The sequence below is a fragment of the Pelodiscus sinensis genome, chromosome W, assembly GCF_052426305.1.
Source record: "Pelodiscus sinensis isolate ZL-2025 chromosome W, ASM5242630v1, whole genome shotgun sequence".
Classification (NCBI taxonomy): Eukaryota; Metazoa; Chordata; order Testudines; family Trionychidae; genus Pelodiscus; species Pelodiscus sinensis.
This window is the reverse complement of record NC_143084.1, coordinates 5,290,919-5,309,499: the sequence shown is the minus strand read 5'-3', so window position 1 is coordinate 5,309,499 and position 18,581 is coordinate 5,290,919. Positions and strand designations below refer to the sequence as shown.

The following is an 18,581-nucleotide window of genomic DNA, read 5'->3' as shown; positions in this document are numbered from 1 at the left end:
ATACATTACCCCGCTAGTTCGAACTAGCGGGGTAGTGTAGACATACCCTTAGTTCTTGAGTTATCTGGTTTTACACTGGACTTCTGCCTTTGCCTTAGCATGGGCTTCTCTCTTTGTCTTGCAATTTATATCATTCTGCCAAGCACAAAGTGCTCTTCTCATTGATGAGCTGCTCAATTTCAACATCATTCTCATCAAACCAGTCCTGATGTTTTCTGGTGTGGTAGCCTATCATCACCGTTATTAATGATTGCTGCTTTCAGCTGGCGCCAAGGTTCATCAGAGTTTCTGGAAGAAACTGAAGGAAGCTTTTCTTCTAATACTGCTTGGAAGTGGTCATGCTTAATGGGATCCTTCAGATCTTGAACCTGCAGCTTGCACCTGCTCAGCACTTGTCATTGATCAGCTTGCACCTGCTCAGCACTTGTCACAGCATTTCCGCTGTGTCAGAAAGATAGAAAATATGGCAAAAGACCGCCTTGGCTTAACCACGAGATCTTGCATGATCTAAAAATAAAAAAGGAGTCATATAAAAAATGGAAACTAGGACAAATTACAAAGGATGAATATAGGCAAACAGCACAGGAATGCAGGGGCAAGATTAGAAAGGCAAAGGCACAAAATGAGCTCAAACTAGCTACAGGAATAAAGGGAAACAAGAAGACTTTTTATAAATACATTAGAAGCAAGAGGAAGACCAAGGAGAGGGTAGGCCCTCTGGTCAGTGAGGAGGGAGAAAAAGTAACAGGAAACTTGGAAATGGCAGAGATGTTTAATGACTTCTTTGTTTCGGTCTTCACCAAGAAGTCTGAAGGAATGCCTAACATAGTGAATACTAGTGGGAAGGGGGTAGGTTTAGGATATAAAATAAAAAAGAACAAGTTAAAAATCACTTAGAAAAGTTAGATGCCCGCAAGTCACCAGGGCCTGATGAAATGCATCCTAGAATACTCAAGGAGCTGATAGAGGAGGTATCTGAGACTCTAGATATAATCTTTGGAGAAGGGCAAATCTAGTGCCCATTTATTAAAAGGGAAATAAGAACAACCCAGGAAACTACAGACCAGTTAGTTTAACTTCTGTGCCAGGGAAGATAATAGAGCAATTAATTAAGGAATTCATCTATAAACACTTGGAAGGTGGCAAGGTGATAGGGAACAGCCAGCATGGATTTGTAAAGAACAAATCATGTCAAACCAATCTGATAGCTTTCTTTGATAGGAGAACAAGCCTTGTGGATAAGGGAGAAGCGGTGGATGTGGTATACCTAGACTTTAGTAAGGCGTTTGATACGGTCTCGCATGATATTCTTATCAATAAACTAGGCAAATACAACTTAGATGGGGCTACTATAAGGTGGATGCATAACTGGCTGGATAACCATACTCAGAGAGTAGTTATTAATGGTTCACAATCCTGCTGGAAAGGCATAACAAGTGGGATTCTGCAGGGGTCTGTTTTGGGACTGGCTCTGTTCAATATCTTCATCAACGATTTAGATATTGGCATAGAAAGTACGCTTATTAAGTTTGCCGATGATACCAAGCTGGGAGGGGTTGCAACTGCTCTGGAGGATAGAGTCATAATTCAAAATGATCTGGACAAATTGGAGAAATGGTCTGAGGTAAACAGGATGAGGTTTAATAAAGACAAATGCAAAGTGCTCCACTTAGGAAGGAACAATCAGTTTCACACATACAGAATGGGAAGCGACTGTCTAGGAAGGAGTGTGGCAGAAAGGGATCTAGGGGTTATAGTGGACCACAAGCTGAATATGAGTCAGCAGTGTGATGCTGTTGCAAAAAAAGCAAACATGATTCTGGGATGCATTAACAGGTGTGTTGTGAGCAAGACACGAGAAGTCATTCTTCCGCTCTACTCTGCGCTGATTAGGCCTCAGTTGGAGTATTGTGTCCAGTTCTGGGCACCACATTTCAAGAAAGATGTGGAGAAATTGGAGAGGGTCCAGAGAAGAGAAACAAGAATGATTAAAGGTCTAGAGAACATGACCTATGAAGGAAGACTGAAAGAATTGGGTTTGTTTAGTTTAGAAAAGAGAAGATTGAGGGGGGACATGATAGCAGTTTTCAGGTGTCATAAGGAGGAGGGAGAAAACTTGTTCATCTTGGCCTCTGAGGTTAGGATGAGAAGCAATGGGCTTAAACTGCAGCAAGGGAGGTTTAGGTTGGACATTAGGAAAAAGTTCCTAACTGTCAGGGTGGTCAAACACTGGAATAAATTGCCCAGGGAGGTTGTGGAATCCCCATCTGTGGAGATATTTAAGAGTAGGTTAGATGGTGTAGACAGTATTTGGTCCTGCCATGAGGGCAGGGGGCTGGACTCGATGACCTCTCGAGGTCCCTTCCAGTCCTAGTATTCTATGATGGCTCGAGAGAAGTACGCCAAATGTGATCTCGAGCATGAACTATGACCTAATCGAGAAGATGCTAGTACTTTGAACGTGGGTGTCTCCAAAATGTTTTGAACTTGTCCTTTTGTCAAAAAAGGGTGTTTGTGATTGTAGCCAGCTTGGCTTCCCGGAGGGGTTCCTCCTCCTCTGAGTCAGTGGGCAGCCACTCCGCCCCACTGCACTGTCCCTTTAAGCCAAACCCATGTCACAAGTCCATGCCCGGCCTTGTTTCAGGCGGGCTGCACACAACAAAGTCTGCTTAGCTATGCAGGCCCAGCCCTAGGGTAGGCAGCAAGTCCACAAAGCCCCTTTTCAGGGATAGGCCAGGCCCTGGTTCAGGGCGTGGCAACGAACAATCCATGAGTCAGTTTATAACTCAGCCAGGCCCTTGGTTCAGGGCGTGGCAGCAAAGAAGTACATGCAGTCTGTTTCTAGGGACTGGCCAGGCCCTGGTTCAGGGCATGGCACCAAGCAAACCAACAGATCAGGTTTGGGGGCTCCTTGTTCAGGAGGGGTGCAGGCTAATCACCTGTGGCAGTGGAGAGGGGGAGACTGCCACCCAGTAGGTGGGGGGGGGGGGTGCAGGCCCACCCACTCCACTGCGCCCCGGCCCAGGACCCTAGGAGTAGCAATTCTGGCTGCTACGGGCTCAGCAGGGGCTCCAGCCTGAAACGTGCCGGCCTTGGGGCCTTTAACAGCCGCCACTAACCCCTGGGCCACTTCCTTTCTCCCCCTCAGCTGGTACCTGGGTTTCTGGCGGCGTAGGCAGGGAGTCCAGAGTGGTCTCATCCCACTGGGGTCCCAGTGGCTTGCAGGTCTGCAGGGCTCAGCCGGTCTCCTGGTGCAGGCGTCTGGGCCAGTCCACAGGGTCTCTGTCGGGGTCTCGGGCCAAGCCTCTGGCCTTGGCAGCAGCAGCAGCTTCTCCCGGTACCTGGGCAGGGGCTGGGGCATGGAATCAGGCTGGCCCTCGGGTTTCTTTACAGGGTCTGCTAGGGTAGGTGGGCTGGGCCAGGCCTCGGCCTCCCAGATAGGGAGCAGGTAGTCAGCCTCTGGCCACAAGAAGGTGGGAGGACCTGGCCAGGTCTTAGTCCCAGGCTCCCAGCCCTGAGCAAGCTTCTGGCCCCTCTGCAGGCCCAGTCCTGACGGAGTCCACCGGCTGCATTTTTATAGCTCTGGCCCCGCCCCCTGGCTTCTGGTCAGGGGGCTGGGCAGGGTCAGCCGTAGCCCAACATGGTGGTTGGAGGGGTTCCTCATCCTCTGCCTCAGCAGGCGGCCACTCAGCGCCCCACCCCATCAGGCAAGCAGTGCTCGCCCTATTGCCGAAGAAGGGGGACCTCCGCGACCTAGGGAACTGGCGTCCCGTCTCGCTCCTCAGCACGGACTACAAGGTCGTAGCAAAAGCCATCTCACTGCGACTGCGGTCCGTGCTGGCGGACGTGATCCATCCCGACCAGACCTACACCATCCCGGGCCGTAGCATTTTGATAACCTGTATTTGGTCCGGGATCTCTTGGAGCTTGGGTGTAGGGACGGCTTGTCGTTCGCCCTCCTGTCCCTGGACCAGGAGAAGGTGTTCGACAGGATGGACCACGGGTATCTCCTGGGCACTCTGCAGGCCTTCGGCTTCGGGCCCCGTTTTGTGGGTTTTCTCCGGGTGCTGTACGCCCTCGCGGAGTGTTTGGTCAGGCTCAACTGGACCGTGACCGAGCTGGTCAGCTTCGGGCGGGGGGTACATCAGGGGTGTCCGCTGTCAGGCCAGCTGTACGCTCTGGCGATCGAGCCCTTCCTCCGTCTCCTCCATAGGAGGCTGACGGGGTTGGTGCTCCGAGAGCTGGAGCTGCGGCTGGTCCTGTCGGCGTACGCCGATGACGTGCTCCTCGTGGTCCAGGACCCGGGCTACCTGGCGCGGGTGGAGGCCTGCCAAGCCATCTACTTGGCAGCCTCCTCTGCCCGGGTCAACTGGGTCAAGAGCTCTAGCCTGGTGGTCGGGGATGGGTGGCAGGCCGGCTCCCTCCCGCCCGCGCTTCAGGCCATCAGGTGGAGCGCGGGTCCGCTGCTCTATCTGGGCGTTTATTTATCCGCCACGCATCCTTCTCCGCCGGAAAACTTGCAAGGTTTGGAGGCCAGGGTGGGTGAGCGGTTGCGGAGATGGGCAGGACTGCTCCGGTGCCTCTCCCTTCGCAGGAGAGCGCTGGTGCTAAATCACTTGGTCCTGTCCATGCTCTGGCACCGGCTCAATACCCTGCGCCCGGCCCCGGAGGTCCTGGCCAAGCTCCAGAGGACAGCTTTGGAGTTCTTTTGGCCAGGACTGCACTGGGTCTCTGCAGGGGTCTTGTCTCTCCCCCTGGAGGAGGGGGGCCAGGGCCTGGTCTGCGTGCGCAGCCAGGTCCGGACCTTCTGCCTCCAGGCCCTGCAAAGACTCCTCTTCAGTGCAGGTAGTCCGGCATGGGGCACCTTGGCGCGCGCCTTCCTCCGCCGCCTCCGAGGGCTCCGATACGACCGGCAGCTCTTTTTTATCCACCCGAGGGGTCTTCCGCGAGACCTCTCAGAGCTGCCGGAATTCTACCAGGACCTCCGCCAGACCTGGAAGCTCTTCTCGGCGACCAGGTCCGTTGTGGCCTCCGAGGGAGCAGACCTCCTCGCGGAGCCCCTGCTCCACAATCCAGCCTTGTGCGTGCAGGTGGCGGAGTCTCCCTCGGTGCGCCGGAGGCTGATCCTGGCAGAAACCACCATGGTCGGAGACCTCCTGGACTACGACAGGGGGGACTGGGTGGATCCCCGAGCGCTCGCTCAACGCATGGGGCTCTCCACCCCTCGAACCCCTCTGCGCCTACTCCAGGAGGTGAAGGCGGCCTTGCCGCGGCCCGCTCTCGACCCCTTCCTTCCCCCTCCTTTTTAGTTAGCCCCCTTGCACATTGCACTCCCCCCCGACGGCCCCATAGTCCCCTTCTGTATCCCAGTGCATCCGGAGGAGCCGGCCCCCGTCCTGCACCTGTTACCCGACCCCCTGCCAGCGCCCTCCTCCTCTGCTTCCAGCCTTGCGGGGAGGAGTGGCCGCTGGCCTCAAACCCTCTCGGGTCCCTTGCTTGTGCCCTATCCCTGTCAGTGCCCCTCCTCCCTGCAAACAGTCAAGCAGGAGGGAGCGGCTGCTTCCCCCCCCCGCCCACCTTTGCATCCTTACCACTCCCTCTAGCGCCCCCTCCCACGCAGTATCTTTACAGAGAGGAGTGGCTGCTAGTCCCTTTGGGTATGCCTACACTACCCCGCTATTTCGAACTAGCGGGGTAGTGTAGACATACCCTTTTCAGTTTCCCCATGAGTGCCCACCCCCTATCAGCGCCCTCCCTCCCTGCCAATAACTTGGCAGGAGGGGGTGGTTGCCCCTCACCCTTCCCTTCCCTTCCCCTCCCTCCGCCCCTTGCTTTGCGCCCTCCTCCTTTGCCTATAGCCGGCAAGGAGTAGCAGCTGCCACATGCCCCCCCTCCCCCGGTCCCCCTACTCCCCACAAGTGTTACAGCCCCCCTCCCCAGCTTCCATCTTAGCGGGGAGGAGTGGCTGGCACCTCTCCTTGACCCTTCCCTTCCAATTGACCCCTCCCCCCGCCTTTATCCCACCCAAGAGGAGCAGATGTCCCGCCTTCCCCAGTTTCCCTTACTGGTCCCCACTCCTCCCCTGCCGACTGAAAGGCGGGGAGGAGTTCCCCTACCCCCTCCCCACCTCCCCCAGCGCTTGCCCCCCTCCACCATGATGGAGGAGGTTCCGGCCTCCTCCCTTAACCTCACAGGTCCCAAAGGTCCCCCAGTGCCACTGACCCCGTCAAACATTGCGGCTGACCTCCCGACCCCTAACCCGGGCCCCGTGCCTGCCGCGGCCGATGTCCCCCCTGATATGGGTGGACCCTCTACCTCAGCTGGAAAAAAAGGCCGAGGGGGGAAGAAAGGCAAAGGCCCGGCCCGGAAAGTTAAAACTCTCGCGGCCGAGGCCGCCCCGCCCACTGCGGCCCAGCCATCTGCCGCAGCCCCTCTTTCCCCTGCTGTTCCCCTCACCGGCTCTAGGGGTGATCCTCCTCCGGCCCCCAGAGCGTACGCCCAGGTGGCTGCTGCTGCCGCCCCCCCAGCGTGCCGCCGCATCATCAGCCCCGACTGCCGCCTCCAGCTCCATCCCTGGTGGCCGAGGCCCCTTTCCCACCATGACCAGGAGGCATGGAGTCCGTTGCCTCCAGGTCGCCGCCTCGCCCCACATCGAAACCTTGTGGAATGAGGAGTAACGGTAGTTCGGACTAGGAAGCCTAGTCCGAACTACCTAGTTCGTGCCGCGTGTAGCCGCGCGGCACGGGGTTCGAACGAGCAGGGATTTAAAAATGGCGGCGCCCAGTTTATGCAAATGAAGCCCGGGAAATTCAAATCCCGGGCTTCATTTGCAAGTGCGGTATGCCTACATTACCCCGCTAGTTCGAACTAGCGGGGTAGTGTAGACATACCCCAGGTGAGGCCCGGTGCTTCCTCTGCCAGGCGATGGGGCATGTTCGGAGGGACTGCCTCTTGGCCTGGTCAGGGGAGGCGTCTGGGCCCCCCGGGGCCCGGGAGGGCGCCGGCCCTACCACTGCCAGCCCCCCCCGGTAGTCCGGCCTCTGCGGCTGCCCCTCCTCTAACCGACGGCGTGCCCGAGTGAGCAGGCGGGCCCCGCTTCCGCTCCATCCAGCACTGCGTGGCCCGAGGAGGAGAGGGTGGCGCAGCCGTTGCCGGGCGAGGGAGAGGGCTCCCCCCAGATGGAGGTTTCCCTCCCCCCCGCTCTCCCTCCCCTGCCTCAACGCCCCTCCCAAGATCAATTGCGCCCCCCCGCCTTGCCCCTGCCGACCAGCCCTCCACCTCCGCCTCAGAGGGCTGGACGCTCGTCGGGGGAAGCGGAGATCCCGCCGTTTGCGGACTCAATCTCCCCCCTCCGATGAGGAAGGTGGGAAGGCCCCCCTCTGTAAGATCCCGAGGGGGGCCAATGCTGCCGAGAACTCCCCCGACGAGTGACAGCAGGAGGCGCCGGCCGAGGATGCCGTGGCAGCGCGGGGGGACGACATCGTTCCCCCTGCGGAGCCCACTCCTGAGGAGGCCTCGGGTGGAGCTCCTCCAGGCCTGGTACCAGCTGAACCCCCCGCAGTCACCACCGAGGTAAGTGTCGCCTCGGCGGTTGGCGGGGAGTGTTCCGGGGCTGAGGGGATGGAATTGAGCTCCATCTTCGAGGAGATCGAGGCCCTGGGTCTGACCCCGCTTACCCAGGGGGATGACGGCCCTCCACCAGCGGGCCTCGGTCTGGGCGATGCCACTGTGGCGCCGCCCCCTCCTCTCCCTGACTCTGACCCTCACCCTATGCCCCCGGTGGTCGACCCCGTCCTTACACTTGGGGCACCCCCTGGTGCTACCCACCAGCCCGAGCACCGGGGCCGAAACTGTCGAGCCTTTAGGGGCGACGACCGGTGCCGAGCGGCCGGGTCTCAAGCCTGGGGTCCCCCCTTCTTCTGTGGATGGGGCAGGACAACAATCCACCCTTCCTGTCCCTGCCACCCTAGTTCCCACTGGGGAGGCGCCGCAGCTCGGTGGCCCAAACTCGGGAGACCATCCCTCTGACCCTGCCCGAAATGCCCATGCCCTTTCCCGTCCCAACCCTTCCCTCCCCCCTGCTCACGCCCTTGGTCCCGACCCTGCCCTTTATGAACCTGTTTCCAGCCCCGAGTCCCTTCCCATTCCCGATCCCTCGCCAACCGTTACCAGTGTTCCCTCTCCTACCCCTGACCCACCGCCCAGCACTGAGCCCACCCTTCTCCCCGCCCCTGCTGTGGAAACCAGTCCACCGCAATCTCCTTCCCAACCTCCCCCCGCTCCAACCTCCGTTGTGACACCTGCCCCTTCCCAATTGCCCTTACATCCCTCTATTACTGCCACCCCCACGGGAGCGGTTTCGTTCCCGTTACCTGCAGGCGGCTCTCAGGGGGTGGTATTTGTGTCCCCAATTCCCAGTTCCATAGGGGCTGCTCTGTTCCCTCCGCCACCCCTTCCCTTGCTGTGGGTCAGGACCGGGCAGTGCGGTGCCATCATTCTTGGCGCCGCGCCGGAGCTCGAACCCCAGTTTGCCCGTCTCTGTGGCCCGCGAGGTCCTTCAGGGGGCCCAGACGGAGGAAACGCCCAGTATCCCCTCAGCGCTGGGGACCGAGCTCCGCCAATTCCTTGTGGAAACCCGCGGGGCTAAAGGGAAGGTGGAGCTCGCCCTTCAGCGCTGGGGGGACTTCCATTCCATCTTGGGGGCCACAAGGGCCCTCTTGCAGGAGGGGAGAGGGACCAAGAGGTGGGACATCGCGGCCTACGGCGGGCCCACAAATTCCATGCAAATTCCAAATCTCCTCGCCTTCGGGTCGGGGAGCGGTCTGTTGCAAGGCCTGCGGGAGGCCGACGATCACCCCGCCCATGAGGATCCACCCCAGCCCTTGCCATGAAGTACACCACCATCGCTACGTTGAATGCCTGGGGCTGTAGGGTGGGTCTCCGCAGGAGCCGGGTGCACTCCTTCCTTCGGGAGGGGGGGTACTTGGTGGCTTTCCTGCAGTAGACCCATATGACTCCAGCCGTCGAGGCTGGCTGGCGGCTGGAGTGGGGGGACGGGGTGCATTTTAGCCACTCGGTGCTCGCTCGGCCGGGGTGGTCACCCTGGGTATGTCTACACTACAGTGCTAATTCGAACTAACTTAGTTCGAATTAGTTAATTCGAACTAAGCTAATTCGAACTAACGCGTCTAGAACTAAAAACTAGTTCAAATTAGCGTTTTGCAAATTCGAACTAGCATGTCCACATTAAGTGGACCCTGAACCAGGCTTAAGGATGGTCGGAAGCAGTGCCGGCAGGGCATCAGAGGAGGACTTAGAGCGTGGAGATGCTGTCTCAGGCTAGCCGAGGGCTGCGCTTAAAGGGACCCGACCCCCACCCAGGACAGACAGTTCTCAGGGGTGCCCCGCTTGCAAAGCAGTCCTGGCTTGGAGTGCCCGGAGTGCCCACACTGGGCACATCACAGCACTCGGCCATCAGCCCGGCTGCACTTGCCGCAGGCTGCCATCTGGGGAGAGGGGGCAATCGGGGGGCTGCAGGAGAGCTTCCACCCCCAGAAGCCCGCAGAGCCAGCCCAGTCCTCCCCATCGGGGGCTCGTACCCCATTCCTCCCTCACCTCCTTCCACTTACCCTTTCCTAGCCCCTTTTCTTGATGTACAAAATAAAGGACAATTGTGTTCAAAAATGGAATCTGTCTTTATTGAACAAAACTGAGGGAGACTGGGAAAAGGAGGTGGGAGAGGGGAAGAGAGAGGGTGGGAGAGGGGAGGGCAACTACAATGATCAGGGGTTGGGAACAGGTCCCATATGAAGAGAAGCTAAAGAGACTGGGACTTTTCAACTTAGAAAAGAGGAGACGGAGGGGGGACAGGATAGAGGTCTCTAAAAGCAGGAGTTGGGTGGAGAGGGTGCATCAAGAAAAGTTCTTCATTAGTTCCCATAAAGAAGGACTAGAGGACACCAAAGGAAAGGAATGGGTAGCAGGCTTCAAACTAGTAACAGAAAGTTCTTCTTCACAAAGCAAAGAGTCAACCTGTGGAACTCCTTGCTGCAGGAGGCTGTGAAGGCTAGAACTGGAACAGAGTTTAAAGGGAAGTGAGATCAAGTCATGGAGATTGGGTCCATGGAGTGGTATTAGCCAGGGGGTAGGAGTGGTGTCCCTGCCCAAGGTTTGTGGAAGGCTGGAGAGGGATGGCACGAGACAAATGGCTTGGTCACTGTCTTTGGTCCATCCCCTCCAAGGTCCCTAGGGTTGGCCGCTGTCGGCAGACAGGCTACTGGGCTAGATGGACCTTTGGTCTGACCCAGGACGGCCATTGTAAGCTCAGGGCTCAGGGTCGGGGGTCTCAGTGGACCCCCTTGATTTTCATGCACACCTGCTCCTGGGTGGCCATGCTGGCAGCTCTCCTGCCCTAGACGGCCACTTTCCTGTGCCTAGTGCGGAGATCGTGGACGAAGTCCACGATGTCCGCACTAGCCCAGGCGGGTGCCCGCCTCTTGCGGTCCCGGGCAAGCTCCCGGGAGCCGCCAGCCTGGTCCCGGGAAGAGGAGGAGGGTTGGGGGGTATCGGGTGGCTGGCTTGAGCCATGCCAGGTGCAGGGTCTGCTGGCTGGGTGCTGGCAGACTTGCACCTGGCACGGGCACCGTAGCCAGCCCGTGCCCCTTTAAGGGGTCTGGGGCCGGGAGGGGGGCAGACGAGTTTCTCTGGTGTTGGCCAGAGTGGTCACCAGGGAAACCTGGGGAGGGCTAGCCTCCCACTAGTTCGAATTAAGGGGCTACACACCCCTTAATTCGAACTAGCTAGATCGAACTAGGCTTAATCCTCGTAAAATGAGGATTACCTAGTTCGAACTAAGCGCTCCGCTAGTTCGAATTAAGTTCGAACTAGCAGAGCGCTAGTGTAGCGCCTATGAAAGTTAGTTCGAACTAACGTCCGTTAGTTCGAACTAACTTTGTAGTGTAGACATACCCCCTGTTCTCCCCTGCCCTACGGCCCGAGGTGCTGGGGACCGCTAAGGTTGTCCCAGGCCGCCTGCTGCACGTCCGGGCCTGCGTGGAGGGGCTGACGTTGAACTTGGTCAATGTCTACGCCCCGAACGCAGGGCCGGACCAGGTCACCTTTTACCGGCAGGAGGCCACCTTCCTCGGCACTCTGGATCCTCGCGAGTGCCTGGTCCTGGGTGGAGATTTCAACACCACCCTCGATGACCGGGACCGTGTAGGACTCGCGAACTGCTAGGCTGCAGCAGACGTCCTCAGGGAGATTGTGGACCATCACTCCCTGGTGGACGTCTGGCGAGACCACCACCTGGATGACAGCACCACCTTTGCTTACGTCCGGGTGGGGGACGAGCGGTCGAGTCACTCCCGGTTGGATCGCATTTACCTCTCCTGGTCCCATCTGGCATGAGCCCACTCCTCCAGCGTCCGGCCAGCCCCGTTCACGGACCACCATCTGTATACCCCGCCCCTCCCTTACTGCAAACCCTCCATCCCTTTTTAATCTGGCCCCTTTTTATCGTGCTTTCTAACCACGCCTAGAGAACATCTGTACACGCTCGTGCTCCACCCTCTGCATTTCCCCACCCTCATGTCCCGCCCCGATGCCAAGTGGCAGGACTATCTAAGACCCGTAGAGGGTGGGGGACCCCCATGGGCCAGCATGTATTCCACCCTATTTCCGCGGCCCATCGGGGACATTAGTTGGCGGCTCCTTCAGGGAGCCGTGAGCATGGGTGTGTACTTGGCACGGTTCACCCCTCTCCTGGACAGCTGCCCCTTTTGCAGCGTGAGGGAAAACCTGGCGCACGCATATTTGGAATGTGCCAGGTTGCAACCCCTATTCTGGCTCCTCCAGAACCTCTTATTGCGGTTCTGGCTGCACTTTTCCCCCCACCTCTTCATTTACGCACACCTTATCCGTGGCCCCACAAAATTGCGGGACTGCCTCGTCAATCTCCTCCTGGCCCTGGCTAAAGCCACCATATACAATACCAGGAGAAGGATGTTGGATGAGGGGGTTCCTTGCGACTGTGGGGCCTATTTCTGTTCCTCCCTTGTGTCACGTATCCGAGCAGAGTTCCTCTGGGCGGCGTCCACTGGCTCCCTTGACAGCTTCAAGGAGCAGTGGGTGCTGTCTGGGGTTCTCTGCTCGGTGTCCCCATCTGGTTCCCTTTTTTTACACCTGTGACCTGCACCCCTTGAGCCTTTTGTCATTATTTGTCCCCCGTAACCAGTTGGACATGGGTCCAGTTGTCCCTCCTGCAAGGCTAGGGGAGGGGCTTTTAGAACGTGGGCGGACTTCGGCCGCCCACGGTCCCATGTTATCAAATAGAGCCCCACTACAGTGATAAGTTCATGTTCAGCACACTTGGTCAGGAGCAGGATTCCATTCGAGTTGCTTTTGCTAACTCCTTCTTTCCTAATTGTTCCTTTCCACAGGTCTGAGTCTCGTCCAACACGTGCCTTGAAATCCCCCAGAAGAATGATCCCATCTTCTTTAGGGGTTTCCAATAAAATGGTTTCCAGCTGAGAGTAGAAATCTTCCTTTACATCCTCATCGGTGTCCATTGTTGGCACATAGGCGCTCACAATACTTACCTGTTGGTTTTTGGTGAGCCTCAATCGGAGCGTCATAAGCCGCTCATTGATGCCTACTGGCAGCTCAGAGAGGCACCTTACGAGCTTCTTCTTTATAGCAAAGCCTACTCCATACAATCGAGGTTCATCTAAAGATTTTCCCTTCCAGAAATAGGTGTATCCTCCTTTCTCCTCCCTCACCTGTCTTTCATCAGCTCTTCTAGTTTCAGACAAGGCAGCAATATCGATGTTAAACCGATTGAATTCACGAGCAATGATAACTATGTGTCGCTCTGGTCGGTCACTGTCTGACTTGTCCATCAGGGTGCATGTGTTCCAGGTTCCAAAGTTGAAAAGTTTCTTACGTTTTCGACTGCTGGGGTGGTGATCCTGCTGGATGTGGCTATCCAGCCAATGGGAAGAGGGAAGACTATTTTAAGGCACTTTTTCTAGCCCCCTCCCCATGTGGGGTGAGCAGAGTGGGCCCTAAAGAGGACTGCTCAGTCATGGGTGCAGCAGCCGAGATGCTCAACCTGCCTCAGTCCTCGAGCAAGACGACTGAATCACACACCCACCACCTGCGTGTTGGTCTGTGACTAGGAATTTCCAGATCTCACTGTCCTCTTCCCATCGCCACTCGCTAATCGCCACCAGACTTTTGACTTGTGCAGGTGCTGTTTTCCCAAAAACTGGAAGACGCCTGTGCGGGACTTCTTTTAAAGTGGGGAGATGGGTGCACAACAGTCACCACACTGTCCTTGACAGATAGAGGGCTAGAAACCAATGGCATGGACACCATGACGATTGGAGATCCTCTATCTGCTGCAGCCTTCATCCACCTTCACAGCTGCTGTAACATTACACAATAGTTTCACCTCCATTGTGCAGTTATCCTCTGTCTGCTCTGCCATTGAGGGCTTTTTGGTTCACGCTTTGTCTGGAACCTTGCCCATGATGGTTCTGTCATGGGTGACCCTAAGGGAGCACATGACTCCAAGCAGCATCGCTCTCAGGGTCATTGGAACACTCAAGCCTCTCCACCACTTACAAGGTGATGATCCATGGAGAGGAAAATCTGTGATTAAACCATATTTGAATCCATAAAACTGAGCATCATCAAAATGGACAGTTAGCAGTTAGAGCCTTCAAGGAAACATGGAATCCAACTAGCCTTTGTTCTATCAGTAGCTAAGAAAGCTAATGAATGAAGGAGATGGAGTCATTTCTCATTCTACTGTTTCCCAGGCTAGTTGGACAGTTATGGCTGTCAGTAATCAGCTGAGGGAGGTTAAAAAGGGGGAAAGGATGATTTTGTTAAAGCACAGGAATGTGACTCAGAAGTTCTGGGTTCTATTTTTAGCTCTGTTATGTGATCCTGGCCAACCCACATGATTTCTCTGGGAGAGGGATAATACCACTTATCTCAGTGTTTTTCTGCATATGAGTTCATTCATGTCGGTAAGCTCTGTGAAGAACCTGAATGGAAGTTTTCAAATGTATTACAATATGATTGTAATAGTGCCACCACTAATTCAGAAAAAGCTTTTCTATTATTTTTCAATTAGGGCATCTATCAAGTCTTCAGTGAAAATATAGATAATTGCCTGTAGCAGATGTTACCAGAGTGTGAATATTTTGGGAGAACTAATTGTGTGTTCTTTGCATACATGAGAGTTTGTCAGAGCAAAAGTTTGCTAAAGCATTGGTCAGACTGGCTTCCTAGCAAGTTTCCAAGGTTCAGAACTAATCTGTATGCAGTGAAGCCAGTGTCAGTTCCTTTGATGTTTAAATTGGAAATCTAATGTCGCAATGCTGGGAGCAGTAACTTCCATACATTTCTTCCCCAGATGGAAAAACAAATGACAAGGAAAATGTGAAAGCTAAGAATGAGTTGTAGATCAAGCATTCTTGTAGGTTTCCAAGGTTTGGTGTTCACTTTTCTCCATGTACAAGCAGATATACAGCCTGCAAAACCATGAAATCTGAGCTACTTGATGCACTTACTTAGTTTAATCATCTGGGGATCTATGCAGAAGCCGCCATAAAAGACCATATTTTTTACATAAAGGGGATGTGAAATTTAAAATAGAAAAAGCTAATTGTGGTATGATCCCATTCTGCTTACTAGGAAACTTTTATGCCAATGAAACTACACAATCTAAATGTATCTTAATTATGCTGCTTTTTGTTTTCCTATCAGGAAAGCCCAGGAGGAGATGATCTCAGAGCTCAGACAGCAGAAGTTCTACTTGGAAACACAGGCTGGGAAGTTAGAGGCCCAGAACCAAAAACTAGAAGAGCAATTGGAGAAGATAAGTCTTCAGGAACATACTGATAAGAACCGGCTGTTGGAATTAGAGACTAGACTGCGAGAGGTGAAAATTTAATCCTTTGCAGACTGATGTAGTTGGGTATATCCCATTCCAAGGAGAGCTGTGAAAATTACAATTAAGTAGTAGTTTTATTTTTCAGGACTTCAGGATAATGACAAGCTGAATGACCCACTTTTGCATCATTTTCTGTAACAGTAGAAATGTACCGCTTTCTGGAAAGCGTTATGCATGACTATTTTGGGTTTTTATTTCTTAGACTGGCAGAGTCTGAGTTTCTAGATCAGCTTGCTTTCTTAGAACCATATTCATTTATATCCTTTTGTATAACCTCCTGTAACAGTGCCCAGATATAATGGTGGTGGGTACAGTATATATGCTTAGTTGGGTAATTCATTTCTGTTCAGTTGCAGACTTGAAGAATCAAATTTTTATATTCTTTTTGAATAAAAAGGACAGCGGGCAGAAATAGGTTGGAACCACCTCATGTTCCCAGGTTAATTTTCTTTTTCCTTCCCTGCAGTCTCTCCTCTAATTCTTAAGGAAGACAGAACTCTACTTTGGCTAAGATGTTTGGGATGTCCAATGTCATTCCTTTAATTAGCCACAAGCTGCTAGACATTAGTGTGAGGTTTTCTGGCAGGTCTGTTGTTCACAGATCTGCAATATTATGGGCAGATTCACTTGCAATAATATGAGGAGTCAGGCATCTTATATAAAGTATTTTAGCTTGAATGGTGATTTTTGCCCCAGGGGAATCCTTGGAGGGCATATAAATGAGCCAGCAGCAGGAAGTTAAATTGGAACTCTTTCTTTAAACTATTTTCTCAACTCTGCCACGGTAATTAGGATCTGCCATGATGTTGCATCAGTGCAGGAAATAGATCTTCTTATATATTCAAGGTAATATTGATAATTTCTTCTTACTGAACCTCAAATGCAATAGATTATCTTGCAACTATGGAAGATAATCACACAAATTATACTTTAACTTTCATATTGTCACAATTATTTAAATCAACATTTGATATATATTTATAACAGATGGCATTACTCTCATATCCTAGTTTCCATTTCGGAATGCCATATAATTTTATCTTTGAACATTTTTCAAACCAAATGAGTGTTTTCAAGTGCTGGATGAAGCAGCATCCTGGGGATACTTATCCTCATGTCTGATTTTTTTTTTTTTTTTAAACCAAGCCATCCAAATCTGACATTACATTGGAGTGTTGCCATGCAATCCCAGGCTACCTCTACACTCCACAGTTATTTCAGAATAAATTATTCTGGAATAGTTATTCCAAAATAGCTTATTTCGAAATAGCACATCTGCACTGCAGGGAAGCCTCAAAATTAGTCTGAGGCAGGCTTCCCTAATGTAGATGTGCTATCTCGATTTAGAGCCCCAGGAGGAATAACTTAGAATGGCCCTGGTGAGGGGTTATTTTGAAATAGAAGAAGTGGAGCATCTACACATGCCTTATTTCAAAATAGCTGTTTTGGAATAGGCATTATTCCTCGTAGAATGAGGTTTACAGAAGTTGGAATAAGCTGTCCGTTATTTCAAAATTATTTTGAAATAATGGAATTGCTGTGTAGATGCTCTCATTGTTATTTCAGAATAACAGCTGTTATTACAAAATTACTTTGCTGTGTAGACACCCCCCCCCCCCCCCCGAGTGCAGTTCTCTGATAGGCCTCTAGTTTGAAATGAACAAATATAAGAACTGTACTCTCCATTTCCTTATTAGTAAGTCATAGTCCGCTGCTGCTGTTTCTCTGCAGGTTAGCTTAGAGCATGAAGAACAAAAGCTGGAACTGAAACAACAATTAACAGAATTACAGTTGACCCTCCAGGAGAGACAATCTCAGATTTCAGGCCTTCAAGTTGCACGATCAGACCTAGAGAATCAGCTCCGTGAGGCTAAAACTGAATTGGAGGAGACTACAGCTGAGGCAGAGGAGGAGATTCAAGCTCTCACGGTGAGTCCTATACTTCTGGATTGGTACTATGAGCTATCCCTGCAGATCTGACAGAATGTTGATACACCTTCATAATAAGTGTCCTAACTTCTTAGCTTTGAGGTTGTTCAACTTAAATTTTGCTTTTTTTCCCCCTATTTTGCAATACAACGTATGAAATGTGCCTTGGATTGAGGAAGGAGCAGGGGTGGCTAAAATGTCAGCATTTTTGTCTCTCAAAACATACTTGTGCTTGTTGTCTATTTGTGAGAACATCATCAGTTTACTTGATAAGCTGAAAGCCCCACACTAAATTATTCCTACTGTAGGACTTTGACTTTTTGCTTTTTATTAGACAATCTTTCTATTAAGCAGCCACTGTTCTTGTCTGTCTGTCATGGGATTTTCAACTTGCTGCTCCTGCGGACGTGCCAACTTATTGAATCCTTATTCCTGTTATTACCACTATTCAGGTGGGATGGGGTTTCAGCTGAATACTGGTGCTTGTGTATGCCAATGCTGTTGGATATCCCCGGGGTGAGGAAGAGATCATTCACTCAGAGTTGTTCTAAACTGGTATATGCTGAGTAATAGATTTTAAGGAAAATGCAACAGCAACATGACTGACTTACAGTAATTGAATAGCGCATATCAGCAGTTCATCTTAAATACAAAACAGTTCTATTTGCTCGAAACTAAGATGGTCCCACTTAAATTTGAAAACTTGACAGAGTTGTTAGCTGCCATGCCAATAGAATGATGTGTTGGTGTGGTAGGAAGAACTCTCCATCAAAACAGAAGAATGTTTGTGATCTGTGCTTGCTCAAGCAGATATTACCACAACTGTTCTGGTGAAATGGTAGTGCTTTTGTGCCAGCTTTTGTAAGATTCCAATCTGGCACCTTCCTGTCACATTAGTCCAGTTTACTGGGTTGGGATTTTTGTTTTGTTTTGAGGGTCTTTTTTGCATTGCCTGCTCTAGTAAGGTAACTTAATTTATCACATTGGACTTCTGCTGAACAACTTTTCCTATTGAGTCTCTTGGTTGTAAGGAAAATATCTTGAATAAAGAAAGGGGATAGGATGTGCTAGTGCACTAGCCTTTCATCCATTAAGGCCTGAGCTTGCATATGATATTAGTCACAAATTAAATCAGTTTGACAGTCTGAGTGAATCTTGAGAGAGACCATCATGAGCTTTGCTTTATCATGCTTGGCTTGTTAATAAGGAAGTAAAATGATGCATGCATTATTTCATTTTTTAAAAATGCTTTACAACTTTTAATACTTTGGACTCATCTTCCAAAGAAACCATTATTTAGTTCAGTCACTGTTTGGGAGGGGCTTAGGACGAAACAGGAGTTCCTCGGGGTAGGATTGAGGTAGATTAGCAGAGCAGTTTGTGGAAGCTTACACAGTGCTTATCTGTAGACTTGTCTTTGCAAGTATTAAAATATGTATATTAAAAACATGTTACGTGTTGTATTAATCCAGATGTGGAAGTAAAAAACAACTACTCAAATTATCTTAAGTGAAGATACACATTTAACATTTAAATAATCACTTACCTGGGAGATCACTTAAAATGGAATGTTTTGCATCATCCAGTTTGTTTGTTTTACATTTTGCTAAAGTAGCTCAGAATCGTGAGCATGAGTGTGCTTTAAGTAGGATGTGACTTAATCACTCCCTACAGAGTGCTTTAATAG

General features: G+C 52.1%; 1 protein-coding gene and 1 long non-coding RNA gene across 3 annotated transcripts in view; both read left to right on the top strand.

Moving 5' to 3' along the window:
• The window catches only part of LOC142823913 (uncharacterized), a 402,411-nt gene that overhangs the window by 242,653 nt on the left and 141,177 nt on the right, over nucleotides 1–18,581 (top strand). The window lies entirely within an intron of this gene.
• Nucleotides 1–18,581, top strand: part of LOC149520834 (citron Rho-interacting kinase-like) — a 224,885-nt gene that overhangs the window by 131,889 nt on the left and 74,415 nt on the right. The window contains exons 13-14 of the mRNA XM_089775106.1: nucleotides 14,779–14,953; nucleotides 16,697–16,894. Of these exons, the coding sequence (XP_089631232.1) occupies nucleotides 14,779–14,953; nucleotides 16,697–16,894 (373 nt within the window). The remainder of the gene's footprint in view (nucleotides 1–14,778; nucleotides 14,954–16,696; nucleotides 16,895–18,581) is intronic.